This window comes from Centropristis striata, chromosome 7 (genome assembly GCF_030273125.1).
Source record: "Centropristis striata isolate RG_2023a ecotype Rhode Island chromosome 7, C.striata_1.0, whole genome shotgun sequence".
NCBI lineage: Eukaryota > Metazoa > Chordata > Actinopteri > Perciformes > Serranidae > Centropristis > Centropristis striata.
In genome coordinates this window covers 30,400,391-30,417,285 of record NC_081523.1, presented here as the reverse complement: position 1 = coordinate 30,417,285, position 16,895 = coordinate 30,400,391, and the positions used below count along the sequence as shown (strand labels likewise).

The following is a 16,895-nucleotide window of genomic DNA, read 5'->3' as shown; positions in this document are numbered from 1 at the left end:
AAATGATACACGGTCACCCATAAAAATGGAAAAAATATTTTTTACCTCTTTCCATGAAATGGTTGTGACAATGGGATTTATTCTTGACAGATAAAGTGTAAATCTTCTCTAAATCAATCTCTTCCAAAAATATCCCAAAAAATATGAAACTTAAACCACAATTAACAGAGGATTGTGTCTGAAAACAAAATTATTCCAAACTTTATGTGCAACCATGTATTTAAAGGCAGCATTAACGATGAGGAACTAAGAAACTAGATAGGACAGGTAATGAAAATTAGAATCAAACAGAAATGTGATGTGAACTCAAAAGCCAATTTATCTAAAACCAACCAAGACAATGCAAAACAATATTCAACATAATGATATTAAGTCATTTCGGAAATACTACAAAACTTCAGCAACCAGAAGAGAGTGTATGCAGCAAATGGCACATTTTGCAATTTTAGATTTAATTTCAGAAAACATGACATTAGTTTATGATTTAAAAAATCTGTATAAAGGGTGCCTTATTAGAAAGTTCTTTCACTGCTCCTTTCTGGAAGGAAAGTGTGTTTGACTGATTGACAGGTTCGAGAAAGGATTGAACACCAGTCACTCATGTCATTTATCTCACTTCATGTCACATTTTTTGTTTGAAAAACAAGACATTGTAACATATTTGGTTCTGTCTACATTATGTAATTACATATTATTTTTACTGTTTGTTTCTTGTTTGACTGTTTGTATTGTTCAAGACTGTCACTCCGACACTGTAGACTGTACTAATTAATTTTTCAATTACAAACTGCGTCTGCTGCGTGTTTGTGTGGTAAACATCCTGATGCTGTGTGTGATGCAGTGACAGACGGACATGCCATCGAGTGTGTTTTCTGTTGAGTGTCTCCACTTGGTTGAATGTTGTTTTGGAATTTAGTGCTTTCGGTGGGCTCATTGTGCTCCGTGTGAGTGCTTCCATTCACCACTGACTAACAGCACTGTTTCAGTTACAGAATGCTTCAAACTATTCAAAATATTTATCATGCAATTTTCTTAGCATTTTGGGGATTTTTTTGTACAAATAAATACTTTACAATTTGCTTGTCTCCTCTGACTTGGCCTTGAAATACAGATGCTCTCTTTCTGTGGTTGTCATTGTCAGGAATGTTGTTAACAAGCTGATAATGCTTTTAACTTTCTGCTGAAACCATCAGCTACTAAGAATTCAACAGGAGCAACAAAAGTTTTATAACATGAAATTAATTTGATGAGGGCAAACAACAAGCAAACGGAAATTGAGTAGCAGTAAGAAATCATAACATGAGCAAATCTATCATGATTTGTTTTGGTTGTTAAACTAGATTAACACAGAGAAGGGTTTTTATAAAAAAAAGGTTAAATAGGTTTCCCTGCCTCCATCAATCAGCCAAGTTATAGTTTACATCCCTGTCTGTCCAGACTCATGAACAGTAGACAATGCTAAGAATGATGCTTCACACATATCCTCAACCCCACAGCACAGATCCTTTCAGTCATCAAATATGAAATAATCTTTTTTGGTTCCTGACATTAAAATAATAGTTAATGCAGAGCATGTCAATGTTAATGTCACTTTGACCTTTTGGATATAAAATGTCATTACTTCATCACTTTATCCTATTAGACACTTGTGTTAAATTTTTAGCGTATAAATTCTTGATTTACTGCCAAAACTGTGATTTGAGAGGTCACAGTGACCTTTGACTACCAAAACATAACCAGTTCATCCTTGAGTCCAAGTGGATGTTCGTTCCAAGTTTAAAGAAATTCCCTCTTTGTGTTTGTGAGATCACTGTGACCCTGACCTTTGACACCAAAGTCAAAACAGTTTATCCTTGAGTCCAAATGGACCTTTGTGCCAAATTTGAAGAAATTTTCTCTAAGTGGCTCTTTTAATGCCAGTTTTATTTGGTCCAGACAGAAATAACTCGACAGCTGTCAGATAAATTGGCATGGAGGTACATGGTGTTAAGTTTTCACTTTTTAACATCTGGTGTGTAGGCTGGGACAAAATGCTTAATTTTTAATAATATATTTCTCCCCTTAAGAATGGCACTCTCGCTTCTTTATTATTTCCCAGATCAATCATTTACAGCAGATCCTTAGTCAGAAAAGGGAAATCACAGGTAAAACTACTAATATTATCTGTGCAGGGTCCTACTGTTCAGGCCAAGTTAGATTAAAATTTGAAGTGACGGCAATTATTCTGGGTTCAGGACAATTTTGCCAAAATGTGTATTTTTGTTTTTGTCTTGTGGTGAAGACTGCCTTGATTCCCATCATCCCAAACTTTTTGCAGAAAATACACAAAGCCACATGTGCATTGCCTTGTACCTAACACTTGGTAAAAAAAATTTTAAAAGCCCATTTTTATCGAATGATATAAAAGCTGCTGTAGCTGTCACCTATTATTTTGAGCTTTTATTATGCAGATTCACAAAATCAGACTTTTGATTTAAAAGACATTTTAATGCCGATTAAGGTTTGATTTTTAGATTCATTCATCCAATGCCTTTTAAGACTTTCTTAGGATCTGTGAGAAGCCTGCAATGGCTGTGCTCCAGCAAGTACTGCAGTGCAATGCAGCAATTAATGTTAGATTATAGGAATTATGTTCTGTGAAAGAGGTCTGTTACTTTAGTACTCAGCCCCACTCCATCATGTGTCTCCCCAACATGGTTATATTCCCCAAACTAAAAATAAAATCATGTAATGTTTTACCATTAAAACAATATTTAGTATTAGTTTAGAAAACATGATGAGACACTGCCCTGCCGTTCCATCAAGAAAAGCAACAAGTGATGATAGCTAGGGATGGCAGTGACTGATTGTTGATGCTGCTGAGGCTGAAAACTACACTTCCTGTGATAAACAAAATTAACTCATGTGACACAAAAGACAGACAGTAGAAGAGGCTTCCAAAGACCAGTGCACACTTCCTCCCATACAATTTTATTCACAGAAAGCAAAACATAAAAAAACCACAGGTTTAAAATGAAGTTAAGACCAAGCCTCAAATCACTGACACATGAGATCAGTCATTATGTGTCAAATATTTATTCCTTTAAAACGTTTATTACTGATTAAATTCATGTAGGGAAAACTGAATAGTACATCTCTTTTTCTCCAGTGTACAGCAAACCACAGCTGACGAGTGTGTTTAAACAACAGCACACAGGGCATGTTTAACACATGCACAGGTTGGTGTGCTAATTATGTGTGTATGTTCTATATTGAATATAAACACACAAATATATTTATATATACATACACGTAATGAATAGAAATCATAAAGTGTGAGATTTGATACCATTCAGAGGCCCTGGAGGTCAGAGACCTCTCAGCACCAAACCGGCTGCCAGAGTCTGCCCAGAGGATGAAAACTAAATGCTTATTACTCTCCCAATTCAAAAAATATGTCAGTAATAGACATTGAACGATGGCTTCGGCCTCTGACAAACCCTGGCTGTGCACATGGAGAGGGAGAGGAGCTCAGGCCTGAACACACTGGGCACCAGTGCTGTACTTCATCCCCATTAACGGTCCCACTGTCTGCCACACTCTCATCGTGGATGCCAGAAACACTGTCGGGTAACACTTCAATTGAACAGGCAGCGGGGGGTTATGACACAGAAAAGCAAAGAAAAAAACATGACATCAGACTTTAACGTTAGTCAACTGTTAAGAATATTCTGCAAGCTGAGAAAATACAGGAAATTCTTGGCAGTCCGAATGCATGTCAGGCATGAGCTTTTACATACCCCTTCAAACAAAGTGTTACATGCTGAAAAACTAGGGCAAAAACCACAGTCTGCTATGGAGGTCATTACGAGTAAGAGCCTCCTCGTGAGCCTCGATGGATCAAATACAGGAGTTGAGTCCGTCGCTGTTAAGAGGTGCTGATATGTGGGTGTCGAAGGGCAGAAGGCCAGCGGCTGCAAGGAAACAGGGAGAGGGAGGGGGACAGGGGCAGCCCTGAGCACTATCTGAGGACTCAACCGGGTCCCATCAGACCCTGGTTCACCCCGTCTCCTGGCCAACCAGGAGCCACAATGGCAACAGTCCAAATGAGAGTTGCCCAGAGCTCCTAATATTTGTTTTCTATAATATTGGCAGTTTCATTATTTAAAAAAAGATGGAGAAAAGGGTTTAAAAGCATACTCTGAAAGCATAGTAAGACTGCAGTGAATGGAGCATTCAGAGCCTGACGTCCCAGAGCTCCAGGACCATTCAACTGCTCTGCTGCACTTAAAAAAAAAAAAAAAAGACGAAAAAAATAAAATCTATTTGTGTTGGCTCAGCAGTATTGGAGGTTAGAGGGGAGAGGGTGGGAAGCTTGGCAAAATATAGACAAAGAAAAATACAAACATGAGAAGTCACCAGTTCTGTCCATTGGATTAGTTGCTAAAGGTCGTCTACCAATCATCATCAACATCATCATCTGTGTGATTTTTTTTAACCCCAACAAGTCAAATAAAACAAAATCTAGCAGTCCATGATCTCTTGGCGTGAGCTGTGGTAACACAGGTGTCTGAAATGTTGAAACTGTAGAGGTGGTGAGACCTTCACTCTTACTCAGACGCCTGTTCCAAATTACACCTCCCCACCTATCAAACACCCCCCCTCCCACCCCCCAAGAAATAAAACTAGAAAGAAACAAATAAATCCAGAACAAGGTGAACCCTCCTTCTCTTCAGGCGCAGAGTCTGACTTGACTCTGAATGTCCCGTGTGCAGTGGAATGAGAAGGAGAGATGAGATACTGAGTGTGGGGTTATGTGGATAGAAATCGGAGCATGTGGCGGTCAGTTGTCAGCTTGCAGATCCTGAGGAGGACCTCAGGTCAATATTGCCCATCTGCTCAATTCCAAATAAAACTTGATCTGCCATCTAATAAAATCTGTACACTTTTTTTTAAGTCTTGATGATTTTGTTTGTCCAAAGGGGACATTTTTTTTCCCATTTATTTACTTTTATCTTCCACCGTATATTTATTAAATCTTGAATCTGCTCTTTAATTTAGATGCTCGGAGTCCCGTCTGGTGTATATGCATGTGTGAAGAAAAGACGCTGTCGGCCTTTCGTGGATGGCTTCGAGTTTGCTAGCAGCACTTTTTCTTTCGTTTACTGTTCCGGGTGAGTTTGACCACGTCGTTCTGTTGCTGCTGCTGTTGCTTGGCTAGCACCTCCTTCTTGGCTCTAAGCACTAGCTCTGTGATGCAGTTGAACATCTGCAGGAGAAGAACAAACCGATGACAGGAGGTGAGAACAGCAGTCAGTCAGCCAGGTTGGCCACATGCACACAGTTTTATAGACTGGAGGAAGAGACTGCTTCAGTGCTCAAAAAATCCGTTTGACATGTCCAATCAAACAATCAACTTCTGAGCATTCTCAGCTTTTAGTCAGGTGCTTATGATTTGTTATTTTTTGCTGATTTGATTACACTTTTGTTATTACGGTCATAATTCCATAAAATGTTTCAATTATTATTATTTTCATTGTTAGACTATCAAGTCTTGATTCATAAAGTTCAACGGATCATTCGTTTTCACTGAATTATTTGAATTTTGATAATCGAAATTGAAAGCTCATTTCAATTGATAATTGATTCAGAATTGAAACTGTGACACCCTTTTCATGCATAACTTTTCATGCACCAAAGTTGTTTTTCCCTGGTTCCACGGCAGCAGTGCGTTTACTGCACCCCCTCACCCACTCGTTGGTTACGTAATTGGGCTGTGTCTCTCCAAAAGTGAACATACACTTCCCTCCACTCAACATGAATAGGATTATTTGCGTGTTCACTGCACTGCCAGATTTGGTGTAAATGCAGTCTTACAGTGCTTTCCCACCTGTAGTTCAGTTTGTATAGTCTGGACTAAGGGGGGTAGGGGGATACATTGTTCCATTTTAGTTTGGGTTCGATTCCTGCTCACACTAACTTCATAAAAACAAAACAAGAGGAGAACACATGAGGTTATACAAAACGATAGGTAAGACACTGATGTGTCCTGCATCAAAAGTGCATCATCAGGACCCGTGTGTGGAAATCTGATGGCAGTGACTGGAATGCTTCTGATGTGTATGTTTATGTTCTTTGGCATCACAAAAAGCTCACAAAGTAATGACTGATTTCAGAGTCAATGTTTTTTCCTTTATTTCCAGTTGTTCCCAATGAGGAGAGGTGTGTGTTTCGAAGAGAAGAAGCGCCTTTTTCCCCCAGTGCTCTGACTTCTTTGACTGCATGTTATAAATGATGAATAGCAGCTAGAGAACGGATGAAAAGGTGGCTTCTGTACAGTAATGGTTCAGGGCTTATTACTGTGGGATCACTGTCACACACTTTTTTATGGACTTAAAGAAATGACAAAGTACACAGAGTTAGAAACCAGCACAGCAGTTTAACAGCTTTTGACCTGCTCAGATGTTACCATAAATATTTGCATAAATTCACAAACGAAACACACCAGAGTCTGATTAAAAGCCACCTTCTCAAGCAGTCTCTATTTGCTTGTTTAGTCCGCACCAGCGTTTGATTGACAGCTTTTACATCAACTTCAGTTAATTTTAACTGAACCAATAAATAAACCAATAAAATAAATAAACACCAATAAAGCACCCTCTGATGAGAAGGCCGATGTCCTGTCAGTATGTATAATGTGTTAATTAGTGAGCTTTAGAGGTGCTGGTTGGCATACTTTAAAGCCGCTTCCAGTCTTTATGCTTAGCTAAGCTAGCCATATGAAGATATCGAGTTGGGCTTTAGGATTTTAAATGGGAGAAATTGTGTTTTTGGTCACATATTATACCCAACAATTAACTGAATAATCAAGAAACAATTTAAGGGAGTAATTGAACATTTGTTGCAGCCCTGAGCTGTACAACCATCATTTTAAAAACGTTGGGACGCTGTGAAAAACATTCACTTTGTACTGAATTCAATTGAATGCAAGTGGCAAAGGATTTGCAAATATTTGCATTCTGTATTGATTACATTTTTCACAACATCCCAAATTTTTTAAAGTTTGAAGTTGGCTGATTCCCAAAACCTATTGCTTTAAGGAATAGTGTGTGCACATTGAGCACAGAGACAGCAGAGACATGCAGAACAGAGCTGTTCTGCATACCAGACATGTCCCAGAAACGACTCCACACAAAAACGTCAGCCTGCAAACAGTCTGCAGAAACAATGACTTACCTCTTCAACATTGATGTTCTCTTTTGCACTCGTCTCAAACAGGTTGATTCCCATCTGCTCTGCAAACTTCTGCGCGTCAGTCGTCTCGACCACCTTGGAGTTGGGGTCGTCGTTTTTGTTTCCCACTGAAAATAGAATATTTTGCCAACATGATGCAACAGCACTGTCTTGACTCAAAGCATTTCATGCCTGCAAATAAATAAAGGTGTGTACTAGTTTTCAGTCTATTTTTAGATGAAAGGTGCCAAGATGACAACAATGCCCAGACTTTTTTTTCCGAACACTGACAGGAACACACTCACCTAATATTCGGCACACATCATCACAGTTCTGGTTGATTTCATGTAGCCATCGTTTGACATTGACGAAGGACTCGGCACTCGTGACGTCATATACCACTATGACCCCATGCGTTCCCCTGTAGTATCTGAACATGCAGAGGAAGAGAGGCACAGTCAGAACTCAGTGGGTCCCAGAAATGACAATTTGATTAAATAAAACAAACAAAACATGAAACAAAATGAATAAAGGCCAGTGAGCAAGCAACCAGCAAAGTGAACTAACAGAAATGGAGGAATAGTAGAAACAGTAAACATTTGGCCCTCTACCAGTGACACAAACACCCACTTGTCTAGACTGAGTCAAAGAAGTTTATCTTAAATGATTTACACAGTCACTTTGATTGACTGCTACAGTTCTGCACCACTGAAATACATCAGAGCAGAGTGTGTGACTGCTTGAGTAGGGGAGACCGGGGTTGGTTGTCACACTTTTTACTCCCTTGTAATTTCCTCATTATCACGTTCTTAAGTTGTTGGGTTTAAATGGGTATCCCCTTTATTCTTGTGTTATTTAACAGCAACATTAACCATTAAAGAACCTCTGACACATTGTGACAACCAACAGCTTTGTGTTGGTCATCAACAGGGTTTCAGTCAAAGCATGGCATTTTAAAAAAACATTTGTAAAAAAAAAAATGTAAAATTGTAAGACAGAGACACCATATAAAATATTAAAATACAATTTTAAAATTATAGAATCCCAATCTCCATAATACTCACCAAGGCCTTTCATGATTTTGAATTGAATTTTCCTCTGAAGGGATGAATAAAATTAAGGAACTTACCATTTTAAAGAAATTCTAGCATTTATATAAAAAAAAAGATTCATAACAATTCATTATGAATATAAAGTGTAATAAAACAGTGATATTGGAAAACATGCATCTCCATTACAATACCATGACACTATGACAAACAACCCCCAATGCAGTGAGACAGCCGTCCCAACCTGTCCCAAGACAGAGCGGCAGTTAGCCAAAGAGATTCTCAGTCAACCGAATTTAAACTAGCTCTTCAATCAATCGCTTGGTTGATGAGGTAAAAAATCTGCACATCTCTATCTCTAGATTAACTTAATCAGCTACAGTGCACTGAGCGCACTCTATCTGGTAGCCTTTTGTGACCATGAAAGTGTTTTTCCTCAACATTTTTTGAATTATTTGTAATAGGAAAACCATGGATTTACACTCTACTACAAAAGCCAGCAGCGTGACAAGGCACTGAGCTTTGTTTCTAATCCCAGCTGGGATTTTTCAGAAGAAAGCCTGGTGTTTTAAGCTAAACAATACTTTGATCAACCAACATGGTGTCAGCCCTGTGACAGAGGTCTAATGCTGACATGTCTTTAGCTATTAAATAAAACTAAAACACAAGCTGTTACATTCCTCGTTTGATAATGAATTTCTAACGACCTACAAACTTTATGACAAAAACAACAACATGAAAAGTCCCATAGAAATTACTTAATTTCTCTCATCTGTTTTTGTGTCTCCACCAAAATGGCGGAGTAGAAATGAGTAAGACATTACATCAAATGTTTGATATCAACATAATGACACAGTGCCAACCCTCTAAACAACCAACCCTGGTCTCCCCTGAGGGAGGAAAACTAACAGAAGTGAGAACAGCATCTATCTCTCACAGACAACTAAACCACAATGTGATGGACAGTTCAACATTAAACCTGCAGCCAAGCAGCAAACAGGGCACCAGGCACCAGAAAGGGAGCTCCCCCAGTGTAGCTGCACCCGCCAAACAAACACAAACACCCTTTTGTCTTGCTTATGTGTATTTTTGTGTGTGTGTGTGTGTGTGTGTGTGTGTGTGTGTGTGCTCGTTCAGTGGACATGAATGGAGAACAATAAACTACAAACACACATAGCAGGTGTAGGCCCAACCTGTAGTCAACTTTTCTGTAGTAAAACTGCACAAACAGGGTAATAAAATGTTAATAAACTGGACTTCTAGGGGCATCCCTGTGCCCAGGGGTTAAAGGTGCTGACCACATAGTCACAACGTCCCTGGTTAATGTCAGATTGGCGATAATTGTCATTGTCCATCCCTCTCACTTCATTTTTTTTGCCACACTTTAAGGAAGATAATAAACTTGTACTATGTAAAACTTGATGAAAATGTGATACAGTTTAAATGAAAAATTGCAAATGAAAAATTTTAAATAATGTCTTATCTTAATAAAAACATGAACTCAACTAAAGAAGTAAAACTTAAAAGTTGTATTTTATGATATTCTGGGACGTTCAAAGGTCTTGATTTGTGCCTGAAGCTGACGGCAGCTTTGGGTCAGCCACATGGTACCTGACCACAGGGTCCAACGTACAGCTACCACCCCAGGATAGTCTGCCCGAATGGACAGAGCAGGTCTCTGCCCATGATTCAGCTCTACAGTGAAATTTGTTTAGGACCTAATGAGGCACCATGCCACTCTACTTCAGCACAGTCAACAATCAGCCTAAATAGGCCGCCTGCTAGTGGAGGGATTCCTGCACAATGACTGGCAGCCGTGCTTCCAAACTAGGACGGTCATACTCCTCAGGGGCTGAAGCGTCAGCACTGCAGAGGATTTTAAGCTTTCTGGATAATTCCGGTGTTCTGATTGTTGTCACTGCAGCAGTGCACATCACATTACATCAACTATTTTACATGCCCTCCTGGTCTTGTTCAGGACAAAACATACAAGGTTAGGACAGTGACAGCTAAAATAAGTGTAGCCTCTGTCTGCTTCAGTCAAAGTCACAAAGCGGTGAGTGGGCAAGATGACTGCAGCTTGAGCTGAAGGTCACATCAATGCTGTTTCTATCAGAGCAGCTCAGATGCTGTCTGTTCATACAGCGAGAGCAGCCGCACAACTCTTATTCATTATGTGGTTCCATTCTGTACTCTAATGCCAAGCCAGCCCATGTCAATTGCACAGTAACTGAATGACAAGTGTATTTCACCAAGGCATAGGGAAAGAAATCATATTCGAGCTGTCATTAGTGCACTAATGAGTAATTGTTTGTCAGACGCAGTGAGGGACACTCAGGTAAAGAGGACAGCCAACAGCAACAGGAGCAATCCGACTGCAGTTTAGTCAGTTTAGCCAGCAGTAGGCCTGCACAATTAATCAAATTTTAATCGTGATCACGATTTTGGCCGCCACAATTAAATTAACCTGATCGTCTAGGATATTCCCATTTCAAAATGTGTCTCTCCTGCATATCTAATCAAGCACTTTCTACACCAGTAGTCCACCAACCACCAGGGGGCGAACACATAGTTAAGGTTTGTAAAAGCCGGCGAAGCAGTGTTGGCATCTTAGAGACTTTGTTGCTATATTTAGTGACTTTTCAAACGACCTTAGCGACAATTTTTCAAAAAAAGCGACTGGCAACAAATCCAGCAACTTTTTCTGGTGTTATTGGAGACCACTTCTTACTCTTCTTCTCGTTAAAAAGAGTAAGAAGGAGTCGAAGCAGCGCAGTCCTCCTGTAGCAGTCTCTCCCAGCTGCAGAGCCAGAGGGGATGTTAACCCCTTACTGTCCAGTCTGCAAATTGCTAATAGGCTAATAGCTAGCTCTGCAGCAGTACAGTGTTTATGTGTTATTTTGATCAATATTGTAATCATGATTATAATCACATAATCGTGCAGCCCTAGCGAGCAGTATTCATTTCTCCTACTTTGTTGTCATTCAGCACAGCCGTCAATAGCTCTGTGACAGTGACGAGCAACACAGTTTCCAAAAAAAAGAAGAAAAAAAAACACCAAATAAACAGTGCTCGCTGTAAAATAGGTGTTCAGCACCTTGTTATGCTGCTGGTGTTTGTAGCAGAGTAAATATGCTACGCCCATGAGCTGGCCTTAGGAAAAAACACTTTGGCTGACAGACCGTTCCAGGTAGATTGCGCTCAGTGCACTGTGGCTGGTTAATCTGAACTTAACGTCCCTTAGCGAATAATGTATTGTGATGAATCTTGCGATTTTTCTATGTTCAGTTGCATTCCCCTACACTAATGGGTTACTACCAGCAGTGAAAAACAAAATACAGAAAAGGATCTGGTACCAAAAGTGAGTTGAGCTGAGCAGAGTAGTACCATGCACTGGAAATGAGGTATTAGGGCAGCATAAAACAGTTATACCCCGTAATTTCACTCTGTTGCCTCCAAGTCGTAAAAAAACATTAGTTAACATGGATTTAAGATCTAGGTGATTTGGGTGGTAACAGAGCGATAGTGGGTTCCAAATGAAGCTTTATGAACCATTATTTGTATTTATAAACCCCACTTGGTAGAGTTTTTGGTCCAAAGAAAAAGGCTCAGGGAATGAAAATTCAGGGAGCTTTCATTCCTTGTCAAATAGAGAGCACCATCTAGTGGGCTCAGGAAATAAGCTGCTGTCACTTTTTACTCACTGTAGCCTTGTTTTTCACTCCAATATATAATTCCTGCATCTCTATGAAGACTGCCCAATCATGACTACAAGTAGGGATCTATGTATGCAACACAAGGGGTTACCAATAATGGAAAAGGGGACTTCACATGCTATACATATTGATATATTTACATTTTTAGAACCTCTTCTCTTCTCCTCTCTGCTCTGTGGAAACAGCCTGCAGTTCTGTCTGATTTTCAGTGAATATTTGTCTCATGACTGTTGATCTCAGCTGAGTCGCTTCCCAGTTGTGCTGAGGGCTTAGAATTGAATGTTTTTGTACAGGGTCTGGATCGTGCAAAATTTGAAATGTGACATAGAATAAAGAAACTGATAAAATATCGCAATTTTAGGCTCCTATTTGGTGTTCGTCACACATGATCTCAATCTGAAAGTTCAAACTTTGACGATTATGCCTGTTTTTACAGTTTGAATTTTGGGTGATTTAAAAAAAAAAAAAAGGAAATATGTTTTTCAAAACCGACCAGTTTTTGAGTATTTATGTCATCTCTCTCATCTTTTTTTTTCTCAAACTTGAAGTTTGCAATCATTCTCTATGACCTGCCTTTTATCTGCCACAGATAAAACAGCTATCTGGAGGCTACCTACTGTAGAGTCTTCTGATGACCCATTATAACCTGACATGAATGTGATGTAATCCAGTTTTATTCATAAGAACTGTGCTGTGAGCTGCAAAAGTCAAGGCAAATGATGCAGTGTGTTTTGAAAGCTGGCCTAATAGGGAAAGTGTTTCAATTCAAGACGAGTGAGTGTGTTCGATTTATGTTGCAAATCAGCTGAGGTCAAACTGAACAGATAGTAAAAAGAAATGACTTTGGGTGTAGATTTCGATCCCAGGCCTTGTGTTGCTATGAGTGGGAACTCCTGCTCTTGTGTTGCAAGATAACAATAATAATGTGTGCTTAAAATTTCGCCCTATGCAAACCAAAACTAGTGTGAACTCTGTGAACCCAGAGGCACATGGATGCTGTATAACACTGGACAGCAGTGACACACTACAGCATAAGAGGGTAACGACGCCCAGCCCTTGTCGTCGTGTAGCACTACAGTAAGAGACCAGGAGCCTCCCTCTCACATCTGTAATTAGGATCTGTGGGGAATTCCACCCAGTTTCATAGAGCAGCACCGACTCATTCTAGTCGTCTATGAACTGCTTCCTCAAATAAAGCCTAATCTGAGGACCGTAAAGAGCCTTCTTTTGGTTTCAGGTTCAACTGAAATGAAAATATCGAGGCTTCACCTGAGAAGCCAACAAAATATTCTTGTGTGTGAGCTTCTACTTACGTGGAGGTGATTGTGCGGAACCGCTCCTGCCCTGCTGTATCCCAGATCTGTAGCTTCACCTTCTCCCCGTTGATCTCCACGGTCCGGATCTTAAAGTCCACACCGATCGTGGTGATATAGCTACCTGCAAACACGCACGCCAACAAAAAAGCAAGTTAATGGCCTACAACATCAATAGAGAAGATCTTGAAATCATGCTTAAGTGACTGAGGTAGGACCACACACCAGAAAACGTGTTGTCTGCAAATCGCAGGAGGAGACTGCTCTTCCCCACTCCTGAGGAAGAAACACAAGCACAGGATGAGGTTGACAGTAAAACAGGTTTGTAAAATGTGTGCATTCTTTGTATTTGACTACAACTTTAAAACACAACAATACGGTTTTCTGAGCACAAACCTGTATTTTGGAGATTTTTGCACCACAAGACATTAAGTCAAGTTTTGCGTTTTTAGATCATGTTCTAGTTACCACAGAATAACACCACGTGATAACTGCAAACTAAGAGAATAACTGTTGCTGGAATCTTTGGTTACCTAAAGATTTAGTACAGATAAATACACTAGTTGTACAGTGTACAAGGGAAACAATTTAAGGTAAGCAAATATGCACCCAACATGTTCACGTGAATCATTTTGATGACCTTTATACCTACAGAAGCCTAATTGGTGCAACAGCAGAACAAACAGCAGCAGCTGAGAAGGCTTGCACCAAAGCCACAAATGCATGACAACAAATGAAACAAACATATCTATCCAGGCTCATAAAATTACCGTGAATAATAACCGACAGTGGTTCATTTGATAGAGTGGTCGCCAACTGATCGGAATGATGGTGGTTTGATCCCTGACCATGGCAGCCTACATGTCAAAGTATCCTCGGGCAAGATACTGAACCCTAAATGGCCCACCGATGCTGCGTTCATTGGTGTATGAATGAATTCCCAATGGTGGCAGTTTTATTGGGTCTTATTCTATTATCATTGTGTACCTTGTCTTGTGTGTCCTGCTGCAAAACTAATCTCCCTTCAAGGGACTAATATAGTGATTCTGATTCAGGTGGCACCGTTGTACGATAGCCTCGGCCACCAGTATGAATCTGTGCGTAAACAGGTGAATGGATAAAAATGCTATAAAAGTGCAGTCCATTTACAAATAGATTTAAGGGAGAAATAACCGTCACAACAGATGACAGGAGAGGACAAAGCAAAAGAAGGCGACTGGGATGAAAAAGGAAGATAAATGAGAGGGCTCAGTACTGTCTTCAACTGTTGTCAGGTTACAGCTGCATGTTAGGAAGTGACTCTCCTGCCCAGCCTGGGGTGGGACTCAACCTACAGCCCCGTTATTTAGCCTACCTATTGTGTTATTGTCATCTCATGTTTGATCGGTCCCAACATAAAAGCTCTCAGGTTCCTGTGGTCTCCACGCTACAGAGTTTTGTTCAAACAAACAATAACCAAAGCTTCAAAGCAAAAGAGAGATTGTCATCTTTTTGAGGCTTTTAAGTCAATATTGCTGTCCAGCCAGAAAAACACCATCTCCACCAGGGTGTCAGTGATGAAACCATTCATGACATTTACATTTTCAACTTCTGCAGCCTGGAACTTGGGTCAAACTCACTCACTCTGATGAAATATATTGCATGTGCTACTGAGGCAGGCCAGAGGCTAAACAAGAGGAGATCAATGTGTGGAATGTCTGATTCTCACCAGCCGATCTGTCTACATCCAGCCGAGGAGGGGCAAAGGTCAGAGCATCTTTCCTAAATAATCTCTGTGCAGTACTACAGACACTTGGACTTCCATGCTGCAGCTGGGGGGACACTGGTCTCTGTGTGAGTTGCAGTGAAGGGATTGCTGTGCTGCCTTGCCCTCTACTGTGTGCAGCCAGCTGATGGGGTAGTGCCAGGATCGGAGTTGTCAATGAATGCAAAGATCATTCCCCACAAAGAAGTCCTGCAGATTGAGGCTACAATCTTACTGAGGGTGGAGGTGCATTAAAAAGACAAGTTTTCCATTTAACAGGGAGATAAAAGAGCAGTCCTTAACTGATATATTTACATGACGTATCTACTCGGCTTTTAACATAATACAGAAGCTCAACACAGCTAAGGTGACTACATCGTAACTAGTCTTTGAAGCTTGACTGTACTATAGTTGACAATTACCACTTTGCTGTCTCACTATACTATATTTTGACTGGCTGGATGCAAACTAGAGACTGCAGTGCAGCATTCCTCCACTATTAAGTTAGCATCATGCTAGCACCATCATGCTAGCTAGCTAAATAACAACAGCATTTCTGCAATAACAACCTCACTTAGTTGACTGAACACCGTTCAGCTAAGATGTGAGGTTATCTTTAGTTTATATATAAGGACTACAACTTGATATAATATTATCTTCTCAGTACAGCCAACGTTAGCTACATAACCAACCCTTGGAGTGTAATGCTAGCTTAACTTCCAACTAGCTAACATGGCTAAAATACAAGCTAGAGGCCGAATGAGAGGAGCGTGGGAACCTCGGTACAGTTATTCTGGCTATAGTGTGTGTTTTGCTGTAGAGCTAACATAAATGTCCCAGCCGATAAATGAACAGGACAAGCAAATCTTCGACAGACAAACCGTGAAGATCTTGATGTGATATCCGGCCTGATGGCCTGACACCCAGCCCGGACACACAACCTCCGCCCTGTCACCGCCACACAAACATGGCGGATGTATACAATTCACCACTCATTTCAATGCAGAAAATAAAAAATAACAAGTTGCAAACGCATCCCAGAAATACAGCGCGGGTCTATAGCTGCATTTCTTCTTCCCGTTGATAAAAAAACAAGACAAGGCCCACTTCCCGTGCCGCATCCCCGGCGCCGCTTACCGCTGTCCCCGATGATGAGCAGCTTGAAGAGGTAGTCGTAGTCCCTGGCCATGCCGGTAGCTGCTGGCTCTCCCCCGCCTTCTGCCTCTTCTTTGCTTGGTTTGCTGTCCGACCCCCCTCGGATCGTAAAAAAATATAACCAGCCCCCAGATCCCCCGATATGAAAGAAAACGACCACTACCGACACTAGAAACTGTTAACCCCCCCGAGCCGGCGGCGTTTTTCTCGGGGTTTCGCGGCGTCAGCAATCCTCTCCCTCCGCTGCAAACAGCCGGAAACTCCACTTCCTCCTCTTGTGGAGCTGCACCACCCAGCTCTGACCGGCCTCACTGCGCAGGCTCCGGCTACACAGCCAGCCGCCCAATCCCATTGATGAACACTAGCCATGCAGCTGGAAGGGCAATACACTCGTACCGTCATAAATACAAGCAGGATCTAATACATGGCAGCACCATAAACATTTATTTAACAATAATCTAGTCAACATGAGCTGTTTGCTCCGTATGTCCACTAGGGGTACGATTCAGTGATGATACTTCAAGAGCCCTTAACAAGATGGGGAGCTTCAGGCAGCCAAGGTGACACTCCAGGAGGGTTGCAATTCCTAACAATCCCTTATGTGTAGTCTGTGTCCTTATAATCCTCACTGTCCTTATAATTTAAATAATCTAAGATGTCAGTAGGTAGTGCAGAGAAAGGTGTTGTTTGTTACTATAAGGTGTTA

General features: G+C 40.7%; 1 protein-coding gene across 1 annotated transcript; it reads right to left on the bottom strand.

Moving 5' to 3' along the window:
• Positions 1-2,949: 2,949 nt before the first annotated feature.
• On the bottom strand, positions 2,950-16,448 carry rab35b (RAB35, member RAS oncogene family b). Its single transcript, XM_059336527.1, has 6 exons — positions 16,172-16,448; positions 13,516-13,566; positions 13,291-13,414; positions 7,518-7,642; positions 7,216-7,340; positions 2,950-5,248 (listed from the first exon to the last, which is right to left on the bottom strand). Exons 1-6 carry the CDS (start codon positions 16,221-16,223, stop codon positions 5,120-5,122), a joined length of 606 nt encoding a protein of 201 aa, XP_059192510.1. The 5' UTR covers positions 16,224-16,448; the 3' UTR covers positions 2,950-5,119.
• Between the last annotated feature and the right edge of the window lie 447 nt (positions 16,449-16,895).

What these genes read in the sequence shown, in the direction of transcription:
- rab35b (XM_059336527.1), bottom strand. Translation starts at nt 16,223, where the DNA reads ATGGCCAGGGACTACGACTACCTCTTCAAGCTGCTCATCATCGGGGAC. An exon ending in GCTCATCATCGGGGACAGCG is followed by an intron (nt 13,567 to 16,171) that starts GTAAGCGGCGCC and finishes TTTCTTCCTCAG; the next exon opens with GAGTGGGGAAGAGCAGTCTC. An exon ending in TTCCGCACAATCACCTCCAC is followed by an intron (nt 7,643 to 13,290) that starts GTAAGTAGAAGC and finishes CTGCATGTTCAG; the next exon opens with ATACTACAGGGGAACGCATG.